The 27,988-nt window shown below is 53.7% G+C and overlaps 2 protein-coding genes across 2 annotated transcripts in view; one reads left to right on the plus strand and one right to left on the minus strand.

The window, feature by feature from the left end:
- PIEZO1 (piezo type mechanosensitive ion channel component 1 (Er blood group)) overlaps positions 1-8,317 on the minus strand; it is an 89,709-nt gene extending 81,392 nt beyond the window's left edge. Inside the window, exon 1 of the mRNA XM_075009165.1 lies at positions 7,835-8,317. Coding sequence (XP_074865266.1) covers positions 7,835-7,898 — 64 coding nt within the window. The 5' untranslated portion in view covers positions 7,899-8,317. The remainder of the gene's footprint in view (positions 1-7,834) is intronic.
- A 7,352-nt stretch (positions 8,318-15,669) lies between these two features.
- Positions 15,670-27,091, plus strand: CDT1 (chromatin licensing and DNA replication factor 1). The gene is made up of 10 exons (XM_075008608.1): positions 15,670-16,334; positions 17,570-17,728; positions 18,037-18,257; positions 19,089-19,283; positions 20,162-20,307; positions 20,899-21,002; positions 21,548-21,736; positions 22,023-22,157; positions 22,245-22,446; positions 23,633-27,091. Exons 1-10 carry the CDS (start codon positions 15,780-15,782, stop codon positions 23,797-23,799), a joined length of 2,073 nt encoding a protein of 690 aa, XP_074864709.1. The 5' UTR covers positions 15,670-15,779; the 3' UTR covers positions 23,800-27,091.
- The last annotated feature ends 897 nt before the right edge of the window (positions 27,092-27,988 follow it).

The raw sequence follows: 27,988 nt of genomic DNA on the forward strand, positions 1-27,988 counted from the left end.
CAGAGCGCTGGGGGAAGCCGGGGCTGCCTGGCTCGCACTGCACAGCAGCAGGGCGCTCTCCCATTCCAGCCCGTACATCGCAGGCAGCAGTGTTCTTGCCAGGCTGAGCCTGGGCAGGGGTGCGCGGCGGCAGCCAAAGGGTGGTATTGGCGGGAGACCAGGCTGACGTGTGTGCACAGGGAGGAGGGGGACAGAAGGTGCTGGGAAGAGATGGGAGGGGAGCAGAGCTAACCCAAGAGATGGGGAGGACTGAGGTGTTGTAAGAGGAAAAAAAAGCACGTGAGGAGACAGAGGAGGGTCCCTGGGGTGAGCTGCACAGACTGGGCTTGTGAGGCCCTGGCATGGGGGGGTAGCAGGGGCACCAGGATGGGCTCCTGCATGTGTGTGGGGGCACATGGCCCCAGGCAGGGCCTAGGGGTGGAACTTATGCTGGTTTAGGGCCCTGCACACAGAATATACTGGTACATGTGCATTGCTAGACACACCACCACATGCTGGCACAATACACACACACACACCCCTCACACAGACCTCCTGGTCCACCGTGCAGCCTGTCGCACCGCTCCCCACATGCACAGACCCCCCCCTGCCCCGTGCAGCCTGTCGCACCGCTCCCCAAATGCAGACCCCCCCCCCGCCCCGTGCAGCCTGTCGCACCGCTCCCCAAATGCACAGACCCCTCCCCGGTCCACCGTGCAGCCTGTCGCACCACTCCCCACATGCACAGACCCCCCCCCCGCCCCGGTCCACCATGCAGCCTGTCGCACCACTCCCCAAATGCACAGACCCCTCCCCGGTCCACCGTGCAGCCTGTCGCACCGCTCCCCAAATGCACAGACCCCTCCCCGGTCCACCGTGCAGCCTGTCGCACCACTCCCCACATGCACAGACCCCCCCCCCACCCCGGTCCACCATGCAGCCTGTCGCACCACTCCCCAAATGCACAGACCCCTCCCCGGTCCACCGTGCAGCCTGTCGCACCGCTCCCCAAATGCACAGACCCCTCCCCGGTACACCGTGCAGCCTGTCACACCACTCCCCATATGCAGACCCCTCCCCGGTACACCGTGCAGCCTGCCACCCTCCCCCCCCACACCATGCAGACCGGCACTTTGCTGCGAGCACCAGTTATTTTTTGCTTTGAGCCCTGCCCTCAAGCAGCAGACGCTGGTGCCGTTTGACTTCTCTCCTACTTAAAAAAGGAGCCAACCACAGAAGGTGCCGGGCTGAGCAGCCCACTCCCACACAAGGAGCAGCGGACCAGAGTGTGGAGTCGGCGGCTGGAGCCAACTTCCCCCAGTACTTATTTCAGGAGAAGAAAAAAAGAAAAGGAAAAGCTAAGCTGGAGGCTGGTCAGTGGTAGCCAGCCCCCAGCCCCGGGGCTCACCTGGAGAGACACCCCTTGCCATACTCCCAAATTACCTAACAGGGTGCGGCGCAGGGGGACTACAGCATACGACGACACTCGCCAGCAGCTGAGAGCCAGGGAAATGAGGCCACTGCAGAGCAATCCCAGAGCCGAGACCGTCTCCCGCTACTCCATGAGTCCTGGGGCCGAGACGGGAGGTAGGAGCAGTTCCTGGCTCCGAGGTCCAGAGTGGACTTGGCCCTGCTTCTGGGCGGGTGTGCGGTTCTGTTCCCATCAGAGGGGGCGTTATGGGAGAAAAACCTGGCACAGACAAGGGAACCGGCCACTCAGCCACAGCCACAGCTAGCCTTGACTACCCTGGAGCTGAAAGACGCCACACACCGATCCCCACCCGTGTCTCCCCCGTGGTGGGCACAACCCCAGGCATTGCAGGCCTTGCACCGGGGCCTGCCTGCTCATGCAGGGGCTTCCTTTCACATCTGGGGCCCCGTGACCTCCAGCACAATGGAGCCTGCTGCACGGGCCCGATATGGGAAATCACTCTGAGGAAGCAGCCCGCGAGGGCACCGTGCGGTAGCACCCTCAAGGCACCAGGTGTTTCCCAGAGATCTTCAGACAGGGAACTCATGTGCAGGCGACAGAGGAACAGCTGATAGGCCCAGGGGAGGGGAGCTGAGGCACCCAGGCAAGGCAACTATTGGGCAAGGAAGGTCACGGCAGGCTAAATGCACAGGGAGTTGTGCAGGAACAGGCCTGAGGCTCTGGGCTGGCAGTGAAGGCTCCCACCGGGTTTTGCAGGTGCTGCTTCCGGAGGGGGGCTCTGGAGGAGCTGAAGAGGGGAAGAAGAAGGAGGACACGGTTTGGGAAGGCAGAAGGCAGCAGAGAGAACAGCGAGATGCAGCTGAAGGGGGTGGGCAGGAACGATGGAGATGGGGCTGAGACCCATAACACCATCTGGATAGACATAAGAGTGGGGACAGTGCGACGGAAACCCTGGGAAGAGACAAGAGGGTGCTGGCATGGCACATGGACCCCAAAAGGGAGGCAGCGAAGGGACACCACAGCCAGGGAGAGGATTCAGCCAGAATTTTGGCTGACCGGGAGAGACGAGTTTCAAATGCCTGCGGGGGGTGACTGATTGCAGGGCAACAGACGACTGGCAGACAGGGTGTGTCAGAGCCATTGTACAGAATGAAGCTGACAGACTCCTCCCTCCCTCCCTTCCAAAAACCCAAATGTAGCTCATCTGGTGATGGACGGTTCTTCCTCTGACTCCCAGTGGAAGTTTGGGCAAGTGAGGGCCCCTGTGCCTCAGTTTCCCCAGCCACATGCTGCAAAGTTCAGCCCAGGCTCACAGAGCGCTCGTGAGGTTTATCAGTGAGGTCTGTGAAGGACTCAGCCAGGTTCTGTACCGCCAAGGTGCCGAAGGTGCATAAATTTGGCAGGCGTTTCACAATGTTCTTCCCCACTTCCGGGCAAGAGCGAGTCACAGTTACCTGAAAACCCCATTCTGACAAAGAGCTTTGAGCACAGCCAAGAGTCTACAGATTTGTCTACATTTCACAGTTTGAAGCACTGCTTTAAACACTGCGACTTTCCTCCCCTCAGCAGCAAGTTATAGGGCTGTAAAGGGGGACACACCCCTGAGCCAGAAAGTTACAGCCCTGTGACACTCAGAGTAGACTTCACCTTAGCTTTGATCTCCTACAACTAAGGACAGCAGCTACTTAACTAAATTCCCAGGGTAAACAAACAACTACAGAACCTAATAGAGAGGGGCAAGCGATGCAATTTTAATAGAATTCAAAGAAAACAGTGTTGAGCCTTTAAATATTTGCCAGCAGTGCTGTGAATGCAAATGCTGCCAGCTCTGTGCCTGGGAGAAGGTGAAACTGACAACACTCCTCACAAATGGCTGAGCAGTAAAAAAAAGTTTTCAGCCTAATTAATCTCAGCTGTTTTTCCACTCCAGGACAAGCGGAGGAAGTCTGTTTTAGAAAGCGATTATATGCATTGTGAACACACACACAAGCAGCCAAAACCTCAACTGGTGTAAATCACAGCAGGCCTCACCCAAGCCAACCGTGCTACAGTAATTTATATAAGACCAGGATCTGCCCCGATCCATTTTATAACCATGACAATGCGACTCCAAAATGCCCAAGCTAATGTGAAGCAAGGATTTGTTTCCCAAATTTGCTCCCAGCCTGAAACATTCCACATCAACTTCTTGTGGCTGTGGTTAACACCCAAAAAAGTGGGTTTGTAACAGACACACTGACACACTCTCGCAGTGGTGCTTGCTGGCAGAGTTATAATTATCTACTCACATCCTGCAGGCTGTGTCACTGTGAGTCACTGCTGGAGAGAGGCACACACAGGAGAACAAATAGGAAGTCAGAAACTTTCAAAAATGCCTCTGCCAGTAAAAAAGACAAGAGTTAGATTTTTCTCTAACTGCCAAGAAAGCCTGCTTTGCCACCTCAGCCTTGTAAATCACAGCCCATCCTGCTGGGATCGCAGATACAGCCTGGCAGCGCCTGGCGATTGGTTTCGGTTTATTAATCGGAGGAGGCGGTGCTGCTGCTGGCAAAAGGAGTCAAGCAACTTCAACAGAGTCACACTGTCGCTTTTCACAGCCCTGAAGCCCTCTCCTTTGGCCTCCAAGCAGCTGGTTGCCACAGAACTCAGGCTGGCAAGGGACATGTGACACTTCTCTCCCCACCCCCAGCCTCCCAGTTGCTAACTTGAATCGAAGGCTTCTTTGGCCGAGGCTCCTTCCCTCTGGGGAAGTGGTGGAAGGCCTGTAGCTTGGGACTTTCAAAACTTGGCCAGACAAAACACCGGGAAGTTGCTGAAGAGTAATTCTTCATTTGCAGAGATGGGTTGGGTGCCCCAAAAGGGCTTTTCATTACTGTCTATTTAAAGGTAAACTGACAGTCCACTGTCAACTAACTTACTTCTCAGCAGAGTGCTAGGAGAAAGAGCTGATTCTGTGCTTCAAGTCTCAGGACACCGCTATTTTCCAGACTACTAGCCAAATGATCACTTAGGTGGGTGGTGCAGCTGCTTCCAAAGACTTTCAGAGCAGCTTTTTATTATTGATTCTACCACGCTGAAAGCCAGAGATGGGTGGGTTTCCCTAGCACCGAAGTTACCCAGAATGTACTATGAACAGGTTGATACTTTCTCCAGTCCGAGCGAATTGGGTGACAGGGGAAAAGCCAAAAATGAGTCAAAGCTACACTCAGAGGGCTGTTAGCACAGCTCCGGGAAAGTGAGCAGAGATTTTTTTTTCCTAACAGCCGCCTACGTCGCTTGATCCCACTCTTACAAGCCACTGGAAAGTAGATTGCAAAAGTAAACTCTGGCGTAACCAAAATGGCTCAGGGGTGAAGAGATGTTTGCTTTTAAAGTATTTGTGAAATCCTGGCTGCTGGGGCACATGCATCAATCTCAACCAGGGGCCCAGGAAGAGGGAGAAAAGGTTAGACACCTAAGTAAAGAAACTCTGATAGACAAATCAGACAACAGCATTGCAACTCTGTCCTACCAAAAGCACACGTGACATCGGACTCCCTATGTTTCATCATCATCATCAATAGAAACTCTTGCAAAAAATGACACACATACACCCCCCTTTTAAGACGGGCTTGTACAATTAAACCTACCTCTGCCTTACGGTTTCAGCCTTCCATTCACCAGCATATTAGGCAGGTGCCTTCCAATGCGAATAGATTGATAACATACAAAGAACATTAGTTGCTTCATGATCTCTGGGTACGCTCCAGTTTGGCGTTCTGCTGGAAGAAGGGCTGGCTGATGGAGTGGGCCACTGTGTTTTATCGAAGAGGAAGATTTTGCAGCATTTCCAAGCATGCTCTGCTGCTTCCATCTAACCCCCAGAAGATCGTTCCACCGCTGTGCTGCCCTTGCCTGAGGGCTTGTCTACACTACCATGAAGATTGACTTGGTCTGGTTGGATTAAACATGCAAAAAATCGGTTGGTCTGGGGTCGGCTGTCAACCCCTGAACCCCTCATCATCACGAGTAAGGCAGGTCAATGGAAGAAATGCTCCCGCCAACCTTCCTTAGCAGAGACAGTCACACCAGTCCATTTCTGATACGCTGATTCTAGCTACGCACCTGCCACAACGAGAATTGTGTATCTGAAATCAACTTTCAGGTCTAGTGTAGACGGGCCTGAGGGCAGTGCAGCCCTGGCTCTCCTCGCAACAGGTCAAGCTGCCCTTCTACCACGTATGCTACTTGTTGTTGGTACCCACTGCCATGCCTGTCGGACGGTGCTGTCGAATGGGTCGCCCGCGGGAGAGTGGAAACCTGCTAGCCCCAAGCACTTACATCAGCGACCCTCAGAACACCTTAGAATCCGGCACCACTGCTCCCATGCAACAGATAAGGAAACCAAGGCAGAGGGGCTCACAGTGATTCACCGACAGACACGAAAGCCAGGTGCGAAGCCCAGTCCTGCATTCCCTCCACTGGAGCCCAGCCGACTCCTCTTTCAAATCTAACCCTCTCGGCAAAGGCCTGTTAACAGGCAGGGTCCCACTACAAGCAAGGCAGGTAAAGACACTGTTTGTTCCCAGCTGTCCTGCACTGGTTCTATGCGTCTCCAAACTGCTGGGGGAAAATTTGCCAGAGCTACTCTCCCAGCAGCACAGGGCAGCACTTGCTTTGCTTGTTCTACCCTCTAACCTTGTGCCTTGGAACCACCAAAAGGAAGGACACAAGAACAGCCAGACCAAAGATCCAGCTAGCCCAGTATCCAGTCTGCCAGCACAGGCCAGCTGCTTCGGGGGAGTGAACAGAACAGGCCAATTATCAGCTGATCGGTCTCCTGTCCCACAGCCCCAGCATCAGGCAGTCAGAGCGCGGAGGACACCCAGAGCATGGGGTTGCATCCCACGTTACCTCAGTTCACAGTGATTGATGGACCTGGTGTCCACAAAACTCTGATTCCTTTTGAGCCCAGTTATACTGTTGGCCTCCACAGCATCACCTGGCAAGAGTTCCACGGTGCATAAGAGCAGGAACTGGGGCATGAACAAAGGATCTTGGGAAGCTGGGCACTCTATTTTGCCCTCACTGTGTACTCAGAGCTTTGATGAAAGCTTGTTCTTCACACGTGCTGTCCAGGGCAGGGACCACAGCTTTACACATCTCCCATGTGCCAAGTACACCCGCAGTGACAGACAAAGAGAATTACCCTTCAACAGTATTTAAGTGTTTGCCTACCACTAATTCCCAGAGTGCCTAGGTTCCCAGGGGGCAGCTTTGGAAAGACTAAGCCTAGGAACACAACCACCCTCCAACAGCAAGCCAGCCCACCAGCCTAGCACATAGGGCACATAGGGCAGCACTGCCTCGGGGAAACCTGCCTTCTGTCTTTTATGTCAGTGGCTCTCAACCTTTCTGGACAACTGTACCCCCCTTCAGAGAGCCATACTCCCAAACTGGGTCCAATCAAAAGGTCCACTTTGCTCAGTACCCTGTCCTCCAACATCAGCCAAAGCCGGGTGTCCCCGAGCAATGGGCAGAACAGGTAATTATCAAGTGATCCCTCCTCTGTCACCCATTCCCAGCCCCTGACAAACAGAGGCTAGGGACACCATCCCTCCCACATCCTGGCTAACGACCATTGAGGGTCCTGCCCTCCATGAAATTCATCTGCCTCTTTTCTGAATCCTGTTAAAGTCCTGCTCTTCTCAACACCCTGCGGCGAGGAGTTCCACAGGCCCACCGTGCGCAGCCTCAATACTTTGGGCTGCCTATTCCAGATGGGAAGAAGTGGGTCTGCCCCACCAAACCTCGTCACCCCCCAAATTATTTTGTTAGTCTCTAAAGTGCTACTTGGCTGCTTGTTTGTTTTGTTCCCGCTGTTTGCTTAAAACCTGCTGCCTATGAGCGCGTCATTCCAGGACCGCTCCTTCTTGTGCAAGGGGCCCAGTAAATAACTGGCTCCCCCGGGGACAGGAAGAAAGACGGCTCAAGTGAAGAGGAAACCGGCTGAGGTCCCAGAGGTGATGCCCCATGGGGGCAGGGTCACTACTGCGGCGGATGGGCGGACCTAGAGCAGCACTAGCGCGGACCCCAAACCCTTCGCGGAGCTTCCCCCCCCCCCCCAACTCTATTTTCTCCGACCAGGGTCATGGGCCCTTTATGTTGCCGCGGACCCCCTGCAATACCCACGCGGACCCCGGGCTGGGAGCCGCTGCCCCGGGGCCAGAATGAAGCCAGCCCGGGGAGCGGTCGCTGGGGCAAGAAGAGGTGAGACGGGTCCCCCCGCTCGCCGGCGGACCCCCGGGGCGGGAGGGCGCCGCTCGGCCAGGGCAGCCCACGTGCAGCCGGAGCGCACGGGGACGGGGGGGCTCTGCCCGAGCCCCTCTCGCAGGCGCGGGGGGCGGCTCCCCACCAGCCCGCCCCACGCCGGGCCCCACTCACCGGCGAGGAGCGACAGCGGCAGCAGCAGCCAGTACAGCGCCCCGCACAGCGCCCGCGGCTCCATGCCGGCCCGCGCCCGCAGCCAGCCCGCTCAGGCCGAGCCCAGGAGCCGCGCGGCGCCGGGCAGCGGGCGGGGGGAGGCCCGGCGGGCGGTCATGCCCGGGCGCTCAGCGGCGGGCGGAACCCGGCGGCATCGCGGGCCCCCCTGCGGCGGCTGCCGCGTAGCCTGAGCTCGTGGGGGGGCAGGAAGGCGGCGGCGGCGGCGGGGCTGAGCCGGGCTCGGCTGCTCTCCCAGGGGCCTTTATAGCCGGGCTGTCTCCTCCCTGCCGCTTCCTCCGGCTCCACGTGCGGGGCCGGGCCGGGCCGGGGAGTGGCGGGCTCGCGGCCCACCCGCCTGCCGGGAGGAGGCGCTGCGCGGGCAGGACGCGCTCCCGGCCGGGCCGGGGAGGCCGCATGGGGGAGCGACAGCGGAGCTGCCCCGGGGGGGCGATCCGGCGCCGGCGGCTCCCCGCGTGGGGGCGGCTGCTCGCCCCCGCCCTCCCGGGGCGCAGCGGGGGGGGGCGCTCGGGGCTGCGATCCGGCCCCCCCCCACCCCCGCAAGTGCCCCAGCGGGGGCAGGAGGCGCTTTGCTGGCTCCCGCCCCCCCCACCAACTTCCCGGCCTGTTCGTGCCCGGGCCGGGCCGCGCTCAGCCGGGGAGCCAGCACCCCCTAGCGCCGGGCACCCCCGGGCGCCACCCTGTGGCTTCCCGCCTGCCGGGCAGGAGCCGGGCCGGGCTGCTGCGTGTTGCTGGGACGCGTCCCCACCCCTCTCGGACTGTGCTGTGGGATGGGCCACCCAGGGCGCACGCGAGCAGCGCCCAGAACCTCTGTTCGGCCTTGCAGACAGCCGGGTCTCCCCAGCGTGTCCTCTGTCACCCAGACCGCTGCTCGTTTTGGTTATGGTGCTGTGGGGGGAATCCACCCCCCCAAGCAGCCTTCTTGGCTCATGCAAGAAGATCCGTCTGCAGCCTGTCCAAGCGCTGGGAGTGGGGCGGAGGTGGGAGTACACACCTCAGGGCAGTCGCCAGTTTCAACATTTGCAATTTGATGGCTGAGCCCAGATCCAGCAACCCGCTGTGCTGGGCTCCCCTTTCGAAATTTCCTCCCCCCCGCCTTGCACTCCCCTGCCCTCAGCTTATCCCTTCTTCTTCCCCGGGGGCCCCGTCCAGTACTGTACCCAGCCAGTAACAGATGCAAAGCCTGCGGGCCTATCTCCCTCTGCTCCAAGGCGCCCCCCGCCCAGAACACCCCTTTCAGGATCCAGGGGCCCTACACACGGACCCCACGTGGGGAAAGGGCACACTTTACCAGGGCCCAGAGGCCAGGGGGTGCCCCATCGCAGGCTACAAATTGTGGTGTGTATGTGGGAGGGGTGTCCATGTTACAAGCTTATGCTGGGCTCGAAAAAATTATGCTTGGGCCCTGCCTACCCATGCGGGTCACAGTACGTGGTGCAAACAACTCACAAACCAGCTCTCCATCATTCACCCTCAAAGGAAACTTGGACAGCACCTTCAACAGAGCCAGGCGGCTGAAAACCACAGCTCTGCTCAATGCTAAAATTACGGTCTTACTAAAGGCACCTGATTATGTCTTATTACAACTAGCTGTAACCCACCCCTCTGCCCATATTACTGGGGGGGAGTTACTGAGCCATGTCCCCTGGAGCAGTCCCTCCAAAAAAGTAGGAGCCACCTCAAGACGCTCGGTGCAGCTTTCACTTCTCGTTCTCAGCAACAGAAGTTGGTCCAATAAAAGACCACCTCACCTCTCTAACGTCCTCCAGCCAACTGTCCCGGATCCACAGGATTGGCGTTCCCAGCTTTGGAGCAGTCTCTGTCTAGGAGGAAACACTTCCGTGTGCCAGACCCTAAGGGGGGGTCGTGCTCCTCCTCCAGGGCATGACATACAACTTCCGCACCTCCTGAGACAGGACCCCTGAGCCTTCACTGCGCCTGCTTCACATTGTGAGCTTGGTTCTGACATCACCTTGTCCAAACAGTTGGGTTTGCTGGTGACCGAGGAGACAGCATGGAGAGTGCTGAGGGCAGAGCATAGCCCATTCTGGATAGCCCGGAGTCCAGCCGAGGTACCGTGATCCCCTTGGGTGAAGCTCTGTCTCTCCTTTGTCTGACTCCAGGGGACAGCTGGGATTCCTTCTTGCCAGCAACTCTTACTCCCACCTCTCCAGTCCTTTGATTTCCAGCTAGGGGCTAGTATCAGAGAGGTCGCTGTGTTAGTCTGTAGCTTTGAGAACAACAAGAAGTCCTGTGGCATCTTATAGACTAAGAGATATTTTGGAGCAGAAGCTTTCGTGGGCAAAGACCCGCTTCATCAGATGCTGCTATTCAGCTTCCCCACGGAGAGGCAGGGGAATCTGTATCCCTCTGGATCATTGCTTGTCCTGGTGAATGGATCTGCCATTGTCTTCTCAGATGCTCCATTCATATGGGAACTAAGGCCCACACAGCTAGGTGACAGCCCCACTTCTGTGTCTCAGCCTCCCCTGAGACCAAATGGTTCCCTTCCACTGGCACCAGTGCGGCATGTGGAGGGAAACTGAGGCGCAAACAGGACTAGTAAGTACATTACAAAAGAAATCCCACTTTGTCTTGCCAGCTTGTCTACAACAACACTGCAAACTGGACCCCTGCTCAGTCTCAGCATGGAGACCGGGTATTTCGTGGACAGGGGAACCTGAGCCCTTAATAACCATCAAACAACCCAGAGGAGCAAAGGAGATGCAGTACAAAAAGCCTGCAGTGAAATTCTGGCCCCACTGCAATCAATAGCAAAAGTGGCAAGGACTTCACCTCTGGTGCAGGCCACAGAGGCTACATATAATTCTGGCCTTTGGAGACCTTCCCCCTGAAACGACTTCCCCTCTGAGGACAGACCTCTGCCCTTTTTCAAGTGCCTAACTGTAGAAGAAGGCCCAGCTGCCCTGATTTCGATGCCCTCTCTGCCCAGGTCTGCCCGCTGGCATGTTGGGAGGTTGGAGGCTGAACTGAAGGGCTTGGACTCCCAAGTTGTCGTTTTACAGCAGACCGGCAGAGGGTAAGGACATTTGTGATCAGAATGACCGCGTGGCCCCTGCCTGCCTGTCATAAACAAGATATGAAATCTAATTGAGGTTGAGTACGTCATTTAGGGTCGTGTAGTTAGCCAGGTCTGTCAGCGGCTTGGACGATGAAAAGCTCTGTCTAAATGTTCACATTGTTCTAATGTGCTGATCTCAGCTGACACACAGAGATCCCTCCCCCACCAACCCCAGTACTCAAGCATACAGACTGTGGCCAGTATTTGATGCTCAGCATTCACCTACTGAGACATGTCCACATTGATGTATACGTGCAAATAAATGCTCCAGTTTAAAGTGGAACACCCTTTGCTGTCCCCCTTCCAGAGGGAACAGACTGGATCTGTTGCATTAATGTCAGATTACAGTAATGGGAAATGCTGCTCCAGATACTAACCGGAAATAACAGGCATATAAAATTCTTCCCATTCCTTGGCTCGCTCTGTATTTGTACGTTCAGTAAAACAGCACCCAGCTGTCATCCTGATTAACTTGTTTCCCACTGTTTTGCCAGAGTTGATTAGACTTTTTTAAATTGTATTATTAAATTATAAGTAGCTTTTTGCCTGGCTTCTCTGCCCCATTAAACTTCCAACTCCACACCAAGCAACCTACATGTTACCTGCGACATCTGATGTTGCAGCTGACTGGAATAGATGAAAGAAAAACAATAACATGGAACCTCCCAATAAAAATTCAAAGCTGTCAACTTACTCGACTTTGGGGCAACCTTGGCCTTGACCTTGGCTGTCTCAGCCAGCTCCTCCCCATCAGTTGTGTGTAGAGCGCTCTATACCTGCAGTGACACTAGGGCTCCTATTGAAAGGATGTGGTTTGGTACATCCCAAATCCACTGCAAATTTGAGCATGCAGAACTTCTGATAGAGGGGGGCAGATGGTGCTCTAAGGGCCAATTTTTCGCCTATTGGAAACAGCAGGAGTTTTGCCAGTGAATGCAAGAGCAGCAGAATTGGGCCTTGGCCTGCAGTAAGGTAGAGGAGCCTAATTTACTTATTTACAAGAACTTGAAATATTTGTGCTGTGCACCGATCCAACCACACAAAGAATTCTAGGAAGCCCAGCCCCAGTCAGAGGCTTCCTAGAGGATCTGGAGATGGCTTCAGTTGACAATGTCATTTGAGCAGAACAAAGGCTCCATTTCTAGTCACACATCAAAGCTCATTTTCCTTATGCCCTGGGCTGGGCAGATTTTCTATCGATCCTGGTGAAGCTGGGCTCCAGACATATCCACTGAAGGTAAAGCATTCTCCAATATTCGGCCACAAAGCTCTGCATTAACTAAATGTCATAGGCCTGAAACAAACCCACAAAAGCCAGACAAATCAAGACTCCAGAGACAAATAAATCCAGTCTGAAACATGGTGTCCTGGCCCATGCAGGTGTTCCCGGAAAAGGGGACGTGCCCCTTGTGTTTAGCACCTTCCAAAGAACTCTCTGCTTTTCACATGCTTAAACTTCCTGTCCTTGAGACCTAGGCAAGGATCATCTCCATTTTACAGAGAGCAAAACAGAAAAATACCAGGAGTAAGCAGAAGGATCAGGAATAGAACCCAGGAGTCCTGGTCCCGACAGAATATACCCTCATCCCAAGTTTGTTTGGAGCCTGAGCCAAAGCCTACTAAAGTCACTGAAAGCAAGATCAGATCCATACAGCTTTAACTCAGCCCTTCCTGGCTTGCATATGTTTAAAGGATGTGTCCTCCACATAAGCATACAGCAGATATGTTATCAGCTGGGGCTACAGTATTTTGATTGACAGTGACCGTTAGAATGTATGCTTTCCAGCACAGGAACCGTACAGCACCTAGGCAAATGAACAGTGACGGAGAGAGAGCCGTGTTAGTCTGTATTCTATCAAAACAAAAAGCAGTCATGTAGCACGAGGCAAATGAAGGTATTAGTGCCATCAAATTACTCCCCATAGTGGTGGGTTAGTAACAGTATTCTCAGGTGCCAGATGAGCAGTGACTGCCATGGCTACAGTGAGAGGTGATTTTAGGGCCAGAGTTCAGATCCAGAAGCTGCTGGCTCCTAGTGCTGGACCAAGAACCTGCCAACATTGCCTGAGTGTCATCAGTCTCAGCGTTCCCTTCCCCTGTGGTTGTACAGTGAGCTGCCCGGCTGCCACCTTGCATTCCGGAAGCAGTTATATTTCCATGTTTGTGAAGTGTTTTGGGATCCCTTGGGAGGAAGGGTGAGCTATAAGTATTGCCAGTGGCTTGTACATGTTCACACTGCAGAAATGAACTGCATCGGGGACTTCTTGCCTGAAAGCTCAAGCTCAGCTGGATGCAAGAGCAGCTGTGTCCCAGATCTGGCTTCCCCTTGACCCAAACCTGGAAGCAGATCAGAGCCATGTGGTTGTAGAAACATCTGTGACCCAGCGGGGTTCACCTTGTGTCTGGAAGCAGTTAACAATGCGCAGGGCTCAGCCCCTTCCATTGATTTCAGAATTCTGGTCTGAATTGTTAGGCTTGTAACTGCCTGTCACCTCTCCAGGGGGTATTAATAGTTACCCTTGATCCTGAAACTATAACAAGGTCTTTAGCCATCTTGACCCACAGGACCTTTTGACTCATACTTAGGTCCAGTGGCCACTCAGACTTTTGCCTGAGATTTGACAAACATTGATCCAAATTAAAGAATTTGAAGGGGATTAATTAACAAAGGAAAAAGTGCTGTTTTTTTGTTTGTTTTTTTTTGGTATTCTGCACAAGAATAAATATCCTTAAAAGAGCTGTGTTTTTTTGGTTAATAGCAAGGTATTCATCTCGGATTTTATTGTTGTTTTTGTGTTAGGAAATCCAGCCTTGACTCGCCTTATTTTGCTTGAGGCTGGGAGATTTAATTGAAGTTAATGGGACCTGTGAGAACTCAGTGCTTTTGCAAATTGGGTTGCTTATGTAGGTATACACATATGAATTTAGGTGCCTATCTTCAGATGCCCATATTAGAAAATATTGGGCTTTTAATGCCTCTGTGCCTCAGTTTCCCAATATGTAAAAAAATATTTCATAAGGATAATGTGAGGTTTATTAATGGATATTGTTGAATTGCTATGGGATGTTTGAGCAAAAGAGGAAAATGTGACTAGGTCAGGGCTGTTATGACAAGTCTAATCATTGAGGGGGGAATCGAGTTTTGAGTCAACAGCTTTAACTTGGGGCTGGAGTATAAAGTAAAAAGAACTAGTAATGCTGATGAGCTATGAAAAAGCCAAATAAAAATGTAGCAGAAATGTAGCACTTTAAAGATTAACAATATGATTTTGTTAGTCTCTAACGTGCTATATTTCTGCTGCTTTGTTTTGTTGGAGTACAGACTAACACAGTCATCTCCGTTACTAAATAAAAAATGTGTCCATGTGTTGACCTGAAGCCACATCTCTTTGCAGCCAGACGTGCTGGAAACCCTGATAAGCTTGGAGGGAAGCCCTTTGCTGGAGGGTATTTTCTGGTGGGTGGCGAGGGAGGCAAAGTATGTTTCAGTAGCTTATCTGTGTGTTCTTTCTGCCCTGCCTGAAGAAGGCTTTACAATGTCAGGATCATTCCCAACCTTATTATGCACTTGTACTGGGCCCATCAATGAACTGCCTATTGTACTTACGTACACAATTCATTCAGTTATCTTTAGTCAGTTATTATTATCTTTACTTGTATTCTGGCAGGTCCTGGAACCTCTGCCAGCATTCCACTGTGCTAGGGACCAACATAGAGCACTCTAGGTATTAGTCTTTGAAAGGGAAATAATCTTGTTGATACCGGATAGTAGCAGACATGGAGATTCTAAAGTAGAAAGTATCAGAGGGGTAGCCGTGTTAGTCTGGATCTGTAGAGCAACGAAGGGTCCTGTGGCACCTTATAGACTAACAGAAAAGTTTAGAGCATGAGCTTTCGTGAGTAAACTCACAAAAGCTCATGCTCTAAACTTTTCTGTTAGTCTATAAGGTGCCACAGGACCCTTCGTTGCTCTAAAGTAGAAAGGTGTGTGGACACAAGGTCTCTGATCTATTCCCCAAGTGTATCATGCCCAGAGCCTGGGGCCCCTATGGAGATACACATCTCATAGAACTGGAAGGGGGTCTCAGGTGGTCTTTGAGGCCAGTCCCTTCCCCTCTTGGCAGGAGCAAGCACCATCCCTTTTTTACAATGTATTTGCCCTAGAGTCCTAAATGATTTCCTCCAGGATTGAGCTCACAACCCTGGATTTAGCAGAGGCATACTCCCACCACCGAGCTATCCCTCCCTCCGCTGCACCGGTACAGGTCTCAGACAGCAAAGCACCTCACCCCTCTCTCCCCAGACAACACTGAAGCCGGTCTCCAGGGTGTGTGGAGCAGGGGAAGGACTAGAGACTGGACACAGAGTCCCTAAGTTAGCCCCGCAGATGGACTGTCTGATCACAACTGTCTTTCACATCCGCCATTTAATTGCCCCCATTGCACAGCTAGGGGAATCACGGCGCTGAGGCTAAGTGACAGGCCCACGGCCACAGGGGAAGTCTGTGGCGGAGGGAAAACTTGTCTCCCGGGCTCCCCCTGCCTCTCCAACGCAGGGCCCTGCGAGCCGCCTCACGTGGCGCCGAGCGGCCAATCGTGGGCGGGGCGAGGAAAGTGGCGCGAGTTTCCCGCGCGGCTGCCGGGGGCGGGGCTGCCGCGCCGCTCGGATACAGCGTGGAACGCGGCGGGCTCTGAGCGTTCGGGGCGGCCGAGGGTCTCCCCGCGGCAGCTCGCACGTGGGTGGGGGAGCCCCGGGCGGCCGAGCGTCTCCCCGCGGCAGCTCGCGCGTGGGGGGTCCCGCGCCGCGATGGCTCAGCTCAGGGTGACCGATTTCTTCTCGCACTGCAAGAGCCCCGCCAGGGACGGGCCGGTGGGCGCGAAACGCCGGAAGACCCAGCCCGTGGGGGCAGCGGGCGGGGGGAAGGGCCGGGCCGCCCGCCCCAAAGGCCGGACTACCGCAGCCCCGCGAACCCCGCTGAGGCTCCCCGCAGGGAGCGGCCCCGAGCCCCGGGCGAGCCTCCCGGAAGCCGGCCCAGCCGCGGCGCCGCTCGGATGCGGAGAGAAGGCCGTGGTGAGCGCTCCAGCCGGTCTGCCTCCCCTGAGCCCCCGGCGGCAGCTGCTGCTGGCTTCGCCCCGCACCCCAGTGCGCTCCGACCCCGGCGCCCCGCAGCCCCCGGCCCGGACGCTGACGGGCAGGAAGCGCGGTAGGCAAGAGCTGGATCCGGGCCTGCAAGCGGAGCGAAATCCCGGCGCCGCAGCCCGGCTCCCGCCCCAGGACAACAGCAGGCGAGCGGCCAGGAAGAAGCTGGTGCTGCCCTCCGATGAGGACCCCCAGGGGGCAGCGCCGGAGACGCCCCTCGCGGTAAGCACCTCCCGGGAGGCCGCTGCAGGACCCCCAGCGCCGTGCCGGCCGGGGGCAGGTTTGGCTCCGTTTTATAAAGGGGCCTCCGGTGCTGCGTGCTTGCGTGGGGCTGCCGTCGGGGCCCTGGCTTCTCCCATCGCTCCCCTGACTCGCTCGGGGCCAGAAATACCTGCTAGATGCATTTGGGGACTTTCAAATCTGGTGACTGGAGTCCCAGCGCCCCGGGCTCAGCCTCACTGAACCAGACGGGGCAGATCCCTTCCACCAACAAACCCGAGCAGTAGGTTTATAACAACCCTGGATTGCCAGGTGCCTTGTAACACGACCCCCTTTGCTCTTCTCCTGGGGGGTCAAGAATCCTGGGAGTTATAGTGTAGCCAGGCTTGCTGGTACCTTGTGCACCCTAGAGGTTAGATCTGCTTTCACCAGGGCAGTGACCCAGTACTAACAGCCTGTGGCAGCTGGTGGCCCATCTAGCTCATGGCTTCAGTTGCTTCAAAGCCTAGTGGAGCTGAACTGGTACAGAAAAGGGTTAAAAAAATGTTCCGAGCATAGATCGGGCCAGGGATGGAATCTGTAATCCCAGCCCTCCTAGCTGATGTTACAAAGAGTGTTTGTTTGATGGCTGCGAAGTCAAAGAACAATAGCCCTCTTTGTTTTTTTTGTTTTTTTCCCTTCAGTACCAACATCCAATTAACTTTTCCCTCTTCAGGAGGGTGTGCAGAGCCTGTTGGCTGGGAGTTGTTACAAAAGCAGGCAAAATACTTGGAGGGAATAACAGATCTGTGGCATCCCGGCTAAGTGTGCCCGAGGCTGTGAGGACAGTTCAGACTAGCACAGATGCGGGCTGGGAAGAGCTGACTTCCTTTGACATGCTCAGGAGCCCTGTGCTCCACTTCCCAAAAGAGGTGCAGGGAAAACAAATCCTGCCCTTTCGTCCTTTCCGCAGGGAGCAGCAGATGGTTGTGTCCCTATGGACCCAGAATAGGTGAGGGCAGTGAGTCAGAGTCCATGAGGCTACAAGTTCAGTGCAATGGCTTTGGCCCTCTGCTGCACTGGTTTGTTAGTTGGGCTGTACTGCCAGCCCCCTGGCTTGGCTGTGTCGGAACAAATCAGACTGACTGTACTTGGTAGCCCCTAACTCAAAGAAGGTTTGTCGTCCGCTAAAGCAGCGGGACTCCTTGGTGGGGAGGATCTGGAGCAAAATGTTTCAACAGAACAAATTCCTGCTGCAGGTTTCCAGCCCCTGCTCTGCGGCTGACTTCAGACCTCCAACCCCATCCTCCCTTGACAAGAAGGTGAAGAACCTGGTGAACATGACCCTCTCCCCTGGCCCGGAGAGTGGGCTGCAGTCTGACCCGGCTACACTAGAGGGAAACGTGAGCTTTAAGCAGGTATGGAAGGAGCTGGCGTTCTCTCCTGTAGACTAGGAAGGGGTTCCAGTGAGTGAGTTAATATTCTAGGCTCTTTCATGCTCTCCCTTCGGAAGTGGCTTGTGGGCGTGCGTGGAACCCCTTCACTCTTAGCTCTGCAGTAGCACCTGACTGAGGGTTGGAGACATCCTAAGTAAATGATTCTGCAGGAATATCAGCAATCTTTGGAGCTGTGCTTACTCTCCAACTCCCGTCCCCCAGAGTAACACCTGAGAGTTACTTGTAATCAGTCTTCTTCATATATGTTACTTGCCCGCTCCCCATCCCAGGTTCCAGCCAAGGAGCTGGCCCAGCGCCTGCAGAGACTCCAGGAGCTGACTTGGAAAGCCAAACTGCCAGCATGCCCCTCCGAGACTGCCACAGATCTGAAGAGTCGCCTGAAACAAGTGCAGGAGCTAGAATCCAAAATCCGCCACAGGAAGGCAGAGGAGGGCAAGGGATCTGGACTGCAGTCATCCAAAGGGACCTGTGAGCCAGCTGCAGAAGCCAGGTGAGAAGATTGCTGGGCTGGGAGCTTCATTTCAGCCTGTGTTACACACTGGTGCTGGGGCAGTAGGCCTGGGTTTCCGATAACTACTAGAGTCAGCCCTGATCACACTAATACTGCTCTGGGTTTCCTGAAGGGCTAATTCCCACCTACGAGGCAGAGGTAGGATGTAGTTCAAGGCTCTTCGGTAGCAGAGCTGCAGCTGCTGCTTTCCAGCGGTCTGTCAACACCCCTGGGGGGGATCTTTGTACTTGGAGCCCAAAAATCTCCATGCCAGAACGAGCCTGCGTGTGCAGCTCACATAAGTAGGTGCGCCACCATTAAATGGCTGGAGATGAGGCTGCTGCCGAGTATATCTGTCTGTCCCTGGGTGCGCCAAAATGGTGTTGGAGAAGGATCCCTCAGAGGTGACCTTCCGCTGCCTCAGGTGCGTGTGGACAGCAAAGTGGGTGGGCTTCTGTTGGAGCAGAGGGTGCGGGAAGCCTTTAGCAGAGTCACTTCACAAACCAGCACACAGCTGCTACAGTGCTCACTCATCTGCCCATCCCCATCCTGGTAGCCCAGGGCTGTTCCTGCGAGAACACAGAGGCAAACGGTGGCTGGGGATTGCACGATTTTAAATCTCCGTATCGGTGCAGAGTGGGGCCTATTGGTATGTCCCAGTTGTAGAACAATCCCACACCTCACACCAACTGGCTTTTGCTCTGTGACCTCCTTTCTGATCAGACTAGTGAGCAAAGAGTCAGTCTGTTCGTGCTCAGACGCCTGGTGGTGATGGCCTGCTGAAGCTACTTGTTGTGGGTCTCACTCCTGGTTGCTTTCCCCTCCTGTCAGTGAGAAGGCGCCTGCCTATCAGCGATTCCACACCCTTGCTCAGGAGATTCCCCCTGGGCTCACTCTGCCCTATAAATACAAGGTCCTGGCAGAGATGTTCCGCAGCATGGATACCATTGTGGGGATGCTCTTCAATCGCTCGGAGACTGTGACCTTTGCCAAGGTCAAACAGGGTGTCCAGGACATCATGCACAAGTAAGTTCCCCCTCGGGAGGGTGGGTAGTTACATAGGTGAGAAACTGCTGTAGAAACCCGAGGTCGGCATTCACTGTAACGGCCCCAACAGCTGCAGCATCTGCAGCCTGGCGTCTAGCACAAAGCAGGTGCATGCTGAGCCTCGTCTGTGGAGGTCAGGATTCAGGTGCACTGGCACAGCTGGTGCGTTCTCATGCCCCCTCCCAAGCTCTCAAAGGGGCACCTGTTGAAGTGCACCTGAGATGAGAAGGTTTGAAGGGGGTGAGGGGCGTGCCCCTGTTCTGGGGTGGGGACCTGACGTTCTGGCTGTAACCTCCCCTGCAGAGGAGAGCCTCACTCTAACAGAATTATGGTGCTGCCCAACGTGCCGTTGTGGTGGGGGAGGCATCCCTGACGCTGGCACAAGGGAAACTTTGGCTCCAGCCTGTGCAGAGACTCGCTCCTCCCGGCTTTACCTGCAGCAGCTCTTGCAAACCTTTTCTCCCGTCTGAGGGGAAGAGCCTGGCTTTGCCCATGTTAGAGCGCAGAACTGCAGCGTAGGCATTAAATGACTTGCCCAAGGCCCAGGGGGAAGCCAGCGTCAAGACTGGGATTGGACCCGGAGAGCCTTTGGCTCCCAGACCGGTGCTTGGAGCACTTCCCAGGACACCACTTGTGCTTTAACTAGCAGCTCTTTTGTGCTTTGCTGTTGCCTCCCGTACATCTTGCAGGCAGGGAGTCTCCCCGCTGGTACCTCCCACGTCGCATGGGAGTCACTGGTTCCCGTGGGCCCCACTGCTCTGGCTTCCACTGAAGCCTCTGAGTGTAAGTGCTTGTTGGCAAGACACCTGCGTGTCAGCTTTGCTATTCCATTCCTGACCCTTCCTGCAATGCCCCAGGCAGTTTGAGGAACGGAACGTGGGCCAGATCAAAGCCGTGTACCCCGCCTCGTACAAACTCCGCCAGGAGAAGAACATCCCGACCTTCAGCAGTTGCTTAAAGAAATCCAGCTACCAGCTCACCATAGAGCCCGTGCTGGGGGAAGGTATGTGCAGCAGCCTGCCATATGCCCAGAGTCCATGTGGAGTCCTTGCTGCTGGGCAGTAGGTGGGCTCCCTCTGATCGGGTCCCTAATGGTGCTTGCTGGGAAGGAATCTGTTTGGGTTGCTGGAACCCTTTCCTAATAGGGTACTACCAAACCTGACACTGACTGGCTGGTTTCTGCAGCGTGGGGAGCAGCTGTCGCCTCTTCCAGCAGTGGGTCAGGCATGTCAGCCTAGCAGTGGACCTTGCTCCCTCTGAAACCCTGCTTAGGATAGAACCTCTCACTGGCACTCCCAGTTCTGGCTATACTGGGGCTCTGCGTTCATCCCCGTGCTGCTCTGTCTGTTTCGCTGGGCTGTGGCAGCTCAGCAGGCGGGGGTGCTGGATCAATGTCGCGTGACTAGCCAAGGTGCTCTGTTTCCCTTGGAGCAGTGCCGCTTCATGCTTACATACGTCCAGCTGCAGCAGTGCCAAGGTGTCAGGCCGGGGGGCCGGGGGGGTGCTGCAGCCAGCTCTTTCTGCTAGACCCTTCCCCGGGAGCTTTCCCGGTTGCGGGAGCTGGCAATAACGACAGGACATGTCTCGTCTCCAGAGGAGAGGGTAGACGGCCGCTTGCACCTGTCAGCCTCACGCTTGCTGGAGCGCAGGAGAGTGTTCAACAGGAAATTGGTGAACATTGTCAAAGGGCACCACAAGGTGAGCAGGCCAGCTTTCTGGGGAGACTTGTGCAGACTGAGTGAACCTGCCATCTGTGCGTGCTGCTACCTTACTGCTGTGCAGGGGTGCTGTGGTCTGCTGTACCACGTGAAGCTAACAACCACCCCTTAAAAAACAGCTCCGCTTCCAAAGTTCCTCTTCAGGCAGTGCCGAGTCCTGCTCTGTCCTGGGTGTCTTGCTGGCTTTCACCTTAAGGGATCTGGGATTCCCCGAGACACTTGATATCTAGAGGCACAGCTGAGAGCACATTCAACGGGGGGGCCAGGGATCCAAAATGAACGTATGTAGCTGGGCCACCAGACCATTCATGTCTGTGGAGTCAGAGGCAGGGAAAGGAGTGAGGATCTGAACCACTGAGACAAGGATCAAGGTTCTCCTAAGAAGGCCTTGGCCTGGAGTCTCTGGGTTCTGGTTTCTTGTAACCATATGACACACAACTCCTCCCAGAGTACAGCATTGCCATGAAATACTGGAGCAAGCTCAAGGTAGCAATGATTTGCAGCGCCTACCTCTCTTCACTCCAGACATTTCTGGCATCCCTCAGCCCCCCAATGGTCATACCAGACCACAAGCTGACCAGGTGGCACCCTCGCTTCAATGTCGATGAGGTGCCAGACATCATCCCAGCTGAGCTGCCCCAGGCCCCGCAGGTGGACAAGCTGACCACAGCACAGGAGGTGCTGACCGAGGCCCGGAGCATGATGACCCCAAAGGTGAGGGGCAGGGATGCTGAGGCTGGAGTAAATGGCACTGTAACTGGAGGGTGGTGGTGATGGACTGGTGATGCGCTCATACCTGTGTGATCATTGGTAGGCCTGTGACTCCTATCACAGTGATACTCAAGGAGCACCTGTTCCTCCAGGGGGAGGAAATTCCATGATGTTATTCCCTGCTATTGGTCAAAGACCCTGAGCTACCGATCTGGTATCGGGCACCTTACCGTGGGTATATGTAGCAGATCTCACCTGTCACCTTTGACCATCTCCTTCATGTGAACAGATGGAAAAGGCTCTTGCCAACCTGGCACTAAGAACAGCTGAAACCAGCCCAGGGGAGCACCCAGTCCCCAAAGCAGCACCCACGGCCAACGCTTCCAGTGCTCTGAAAGGGGTGTCCCAGGCCCTGGTAGAGAGGGTGAGTAACTTGGTTATGGCTGCATAGGGAGTGGCCCTGGCAAGGGGAGGGTGTCTGACCCAACCCTCTCTGACCCTCTTCCTTTAGATCCGAGCAAAGGAAGTTCAGAAGATGCAGGCTCTGATGACCCGAAACCCACCCCAGGAGGAGCGGCTCCTCATGCTCTCGCGGCTGCCTGAGATGGCACGCCTCCTACGCAACGTGTTCGTGGCCGAGAAAAAGCAGGCGCTGACGGTGGAAGTGGCGTGTACGCGGATGACTGACAGCTACCGTACCACTATGACCTCTGGTAATGAGGGGATGGGAGAGGGGATTTTGCCTCTGGCATATGAGGCTCTAAGATATCTGAGGAGCCTACAGAGATTTGAGTCACAAAACCCAACATCTTCCACCCCAGGGGCAAGTGTGTAGCTCAGCAGGTCTCATCTGCTGCACGGCGATGCCCCAAGGAGAAGGGGCCAAACACTGAGCCTGCTCAAGCCCCACCACCTTGGCTGCAGGGGAGGTGCCTAAAGCTGAAGCCTGCTGCCCCAGATGGGGTGTCCTGTAACTTTCAGCCCTGCCACCCAGAACTGAATCTCTCAAGCGGCCTCAGTTTTGGCCCTGGGCTCCAACAAGTGTAAGGCCAGCCTGGGTGACCCTGCCCTGCAGTTTGAGAACCGCCATAGTGCCAGGAGCCCCTGAAAGGGCACCATAATACCCACTTACTTCTAGAGCAGGGGTGGGAACCTCCAGCCCACAGGCTGTACGTGACCCATCAGGGAGTGTGGTTGGCAGGCTGATAGAGCCCTGCAGCTCCCAGTAACGGCAGTTCACCTTTCCTGGCCAATGGGAGCTGTGGAAAAGGGTGCAGGCCGGCTCACCTGTTGTGCAGTGCCCACGGGTTGGGAATGGTGAACTGCAGCCAGTCCCGGAGTTACAAGTGAGGCTAGAAAGCTAACTCTTCCTCAGTTTGCTGCTCTTGACGGCATGCTGGAACAAGGTTCATCCTGTCAGTGGAGCGGTAGTAACCATTTGTTTTGCCTCTGTGTTCCCTGACTTCTCCCAAAGACCTAGCTTGGTGTAAGGGTCTGGCCTTTAACTTACCAGGCAGTTTCATGCTTCCACTGCAGAGACTAGTTTGCTGTCAACACAGAAGCCAACACTACTTCAGCTGCTTGGTAACATGGGTTCTGTAGCCTCCCCAAGCAAGAAGAACAGGGGGTGTGCTGAACACCCAAAGTAGTTGCTTTCATCTGATAAAGGAGTGGGGATATTTTTAAAGCACTTTCCTGAACTGTGTTGCTTCCCTCCCTGTGTATGAGCAGCGCCAAGTACAACTATGTAATTGATGGCTAACCTCAAGGGTTGGGAGAAATTCCACCTTCATGGTTGTGATTTGGTACCCGAGCAGATGCCAGAACAGCTGCTTGTTGTCTGACAGCTGGGAGCAGCTGTTAGAAACTAACCTGCTGATCACTTCTGGTTCCCCACAGGTGAAATGGAGAAACACCTACGCCTCTTCTCAGAGCTTCTGCCTGACTGGGTCAGCATCCATCCAATCCGGAAAGACACCTACATCAAGCTGGATAAGAGCTCGGACCTCAATGTCATTGTGGAGAGACTGACCAAGCTCACAAAGGAGGAGGAAGAGAAGCTCTGATTCCTGGGGGAGGAAGGATGGCTGGGCGTGAGGCTATCTTTAATTAGAGATGCCCCTGAACGTTGCATAGCTGGTGCAGAGAACTCCCATTGGGCTGCTGCCAAACTCACTGGTTCATGCCTGTGCATGGGGAAACTGAGGTAAACAAGCCTCCTCCATCTTGTTGCTCCTTTTTGGCCCAGTGCTGGGTATCTCTTCTTGCTCTCAGAAAGGAAGGTAGTAGGTATAGCTGCTCCACTGATATTGTTCCCTTTTTTAAGCTCTGACTCTTCAGTTACTATGGGGAATGTCATACAACAAATAAAACTTCTCCAGGACCACCATGGGAGCAGGGGTGTTTAAACATCGCAGGTTGGCATGACTGTAGTTACAGGAGCCAGCCCCTGCACCATGCTGTAATGATTAATTCTCTTAAATAGCTTTCCAGTGTGACAACTTGCATCCATTTCTTACATTAGCAAAAGGTGTTGTAGGGGCACATGGGAGCGTAAACATGTCCTAGTAACAAAGAAGAAAAATGGAATTTCCTTTTGGGGGGGGATCCCAAGGGCTGTTTTTAATGGATTCTGTGTTGGGGAGAGGGAAATGCAGCTCAGATTTGTTCACTCATGTATGTAGTAGTACCATCTGTTTATTAAACTTTTTAAATGATTGGCAGAAGCAGTGCTGCCTACCTGGAAAAAATCTTGTGCCTTAAAGAATGGCTGCTTGGGGCTCCCTTAACCCCAGGTCTAGGTGCTGAGGCTTCTCAGCTGCAGAAGTGGGAATTGCCAATAGAGGGAAAGTGGGGGGAGGGGTTTGTTAGCTAATTGAGGCAGAATGGAAAAAATGAGCAGGGGCTTGCAGAGCGATGAATGTGGTGTTTGTACAAGCAGGATTTTGCAGGGGAGGGGTAGTATTAATCAAAGGGGTAAGCCTTTCAGTGCTGGGAATGGCTCACAGCTTTTGATAACTGCAGCATAATCTAACGAGCGCCAGGGCAGTGTGCACTGTACTGAGGGATGCCAGCTCTGGCTGAAGCTATTTCAGAAGACTTCCCCCTGCTCCCCCAACATGAAGGAATGTTTTCTTAATCCACTGGATTGCTTTCACTAGTCAAAGACTGATGCCCACCCTGGGGGACACCAGGCCAAGGCTGGAAGTTGGTAACTACATCTACCTCTGCTGGTTCCCAGATCTCAGGAGGAGCAGCTGGCACAGCAGGTGGAATCCTGCTCTGGAGGTCCAGGTTGTAAGTGGGTAGGGGGCTTCAAAAAGGGTGGGCTGTAAACCTCTGCACTTCCGTATCCCTGAGGTACTAGGAGGGCCTTTCGCAGCTGAACAGGTCCCTGACATGCAACTATTGCTTCAGAGGGATGTTAAAAGAGCGAGTAACTTGATGTGACCAAATAATTGCCAAAATTTGTCAGTTACTTGGTCAACGCTCACAGGCCCCTCTGTTCTGCATTTAAAAGGCTAGGCTTGCTCACTCACCTTCTGTCCCCAGTAGGGTAGAGGGACAGAAGCTCAGCTAGCCAGTGTGCTAGGTCAGCCTTTTAAATGCAGAGTGGGGGTGGAGGAAACAGCCAGCCCCTCCCTATTTACTTGGGGGAGAAGATGGGGGCTTAAATGAGTTCCTGCTTGCTGGTGACAGCACTTCAAACTGAGCAGCTCTGAGTGGGTAAAGGGACAGCTATGCTGGCCTACTGAACAGAGGTCAGTTTCAGAAATCTGCCCACTAGCTGCCAGGCCTGACTGCAATAGACAAGCCAGTAGCACAGAAGCTAGCACTGGCACAGGCCCAGAACTTGCATCACACGTCACAGCCAGCTTCGCTTTTCAAATAAGAGTAGGAAATACAGAAGTGTGGTAGATAAGCCTGATCTATCTTTGCATTGAGACAGCTTTGGCAAGTGTTCCTTTGGGGAGGCTTAAGCAAGTCCTGTATACACCACTGCCATCCGTTGGTGGTTTAAGGAAGACACCTAACATCTAATTCTGAGTCTGGGGATCAGATGAAGTTCTCAGATTTAACAAGGGTCTAGCTCCTAGGGGCAGAAAAAAGCTGGACCCTTAAGGGTTCAAAGGCAAAGATCATGCTTTTTGATCACCTGTTTGTTAGCACTATTGCTTCTATCAAGATGGAGCTACTCCACCACCTCTCACCCCATGTAAGACCCATCCAGTGCTCTGAACAAAAATACCTAGAGCCCTGCACCCTTAGGACCTGACTAGCACCAAATGAGAATTTGCCAAACCACAGGAGGCTGATATTGTCTAGCAGCATTACCAACACTTCCCCTTATTAATGGGCTCTCAGACATTTATCATGGTTTCACTCAGTTTTCTTTACCATGAGATACCTAAGGGGAATTTCATCTAAACTTCTAATGGTAACAGCTACACTGCCATCTCTCCTTCATGTGCAGAGGGTTGAGAAGTCAGGCATGTACCATTAGCATTTTACAATCAGGAGTGCTAACTCAAACTACTTCTCAGTATAAAAAGCTTGCATTGATGCCCGCAGGAGGGTGCAGTCCAAACCTTGCCTTGCGTCCTGCTTTCTGGTGTTGCAAGGGTCCTGCTCCATGCTTTGGCAACAAACTTTGTATGTTTTGACAGTGCTGCAGTTGATTTCTGTGGGCCTTCCAGGTCAGACTTAATTTCTTCACCTCACAACCCCTGCCTTTAGTATCAAGTATGCAGGTGAGGGACCAAGTCTTAAACAGGCTGGGTGTGAAAGTTAATCTCTGATATCCTCTGGAGGCTTCCAAGAACTGTAATTTCCTTGCTGGGGAGTGGTGTTCCTTAGTACCTGACTGAAGCTGCACAAATTGCCAAGGAAGCAACTGAAGGACAGGAAGGTAGTGCATACAGCAGGCTCCTACCTTACTAGGAGGAAATTAATCCCAGTACTCCTTTACATTTAAAGCACCGAATAGCTGATGCTTAAGGTTAACTGCAAGTGCTTGGCTACATATTGGGTAAGCAAGCAGACCTGGGGGCTTGTAAAAGATACTACATGGGAGACCCCTATCATTCACAAACCCTTCTGAGCTAAATGCCACAGCTAAGGCTGTGAACATGTTGTATGGTTCCAGCAGGTCACCGCATAGTTCCATCCACTGAAGGAGGAGCACCCAGCACTGAAAGCAGCCAAGATTTCTACAGCTCTTACTCTAACTGCCTTTATGCCTATTTGATTTAAGATCAGAAGGTAGCCATGTTTCTCTGTATCTTCAAGAACAACAAGAAGCCCTGTGGCACCTTACAGACTAACATTTTGGAGCATAAGCAGGTCTTTGCCCATGAAAGCTTATGCTCTAAAACATGTTAGTCTATAAGGTGCCACAGGACTTCTTGTTGTTCTATTTGATTTAATGAGGCACCTGAGCCCATCCATGTAAGGTGCTTTCTAAACCAGAGGGAAAATAAGTTTCCTAGTCCTGTGAACCAGCAAGTAACAGCCTTCCTTTACCTTGCAGGGTTAGGTATTCAGTATTACAGGTCTGGGAGGGTAAGATTAGCAAGTCCCAACATTCGAACAGAAAAGCTGACTCTCCAGCACAGGCTCAAAGGGCAAGGCTCAGGCTGGAATTCAGTACGACCAGACACAAGGAAGATGCCTGAACAGTTCAGTTCAGCCCATAAAACCACTGGGGAGGCCTAACTTCCTACGCTTGTGATTTCACCACAGAGTGGATTGACTGGAAATCCAGGCCAGTTAAATTGTGGATTTAAAACTGCACACAAAAAGTCATTGATTTAAATCAAACTACCAAAAAGCTAGGACTGACTATACTCAGAGTGCACTTATTTTTGGAGTGAGCCCCACTGAATTCACTGGCACTTCTGTTTTTTCAGAAAACAAGCAGAGAATGGAATTCCCCTGGGAAAGATCAGTTATGGTGAAGTTAAATATCGGGTAAGCAAGCAGACCTGGGGGCTTGTAAAAGGCATCAACATTATTATGGTCTGTGGCCATGTCCCAAAACAAAGGGCATGTATTATGCAATATGAAATTTAAAAAATGACACTGCATGCTGGTTTCTTGATGAGAAATGCTCCCAGAAATAACCACCAACTTCATCCTATCAGCAGAATTTTGAGAATTAAAAAGTCAGTATTTACTAATCAGCTACAGAATCAAGACGGCCATTACAAAGCTTAGTTACCATCCAAAGAATCCTTTCTCCTCCCTAAGGAGGTT

The sequence above is a fragment of the Carettochelys insculpta genome, chromosome 14 (genome assembly GCF_033958435.1).
Source record: "Carettochelys insculpta isolate YL-2023 chromosome 14, ASM3395843v1, whole genome shotgun sequence".
Classification (NCBI taxonomy): Eukaryota; Metazoa; Chordata; order Testudines; family Carettochelyidae; genus Carettochelys; species Carettochelys insculpta.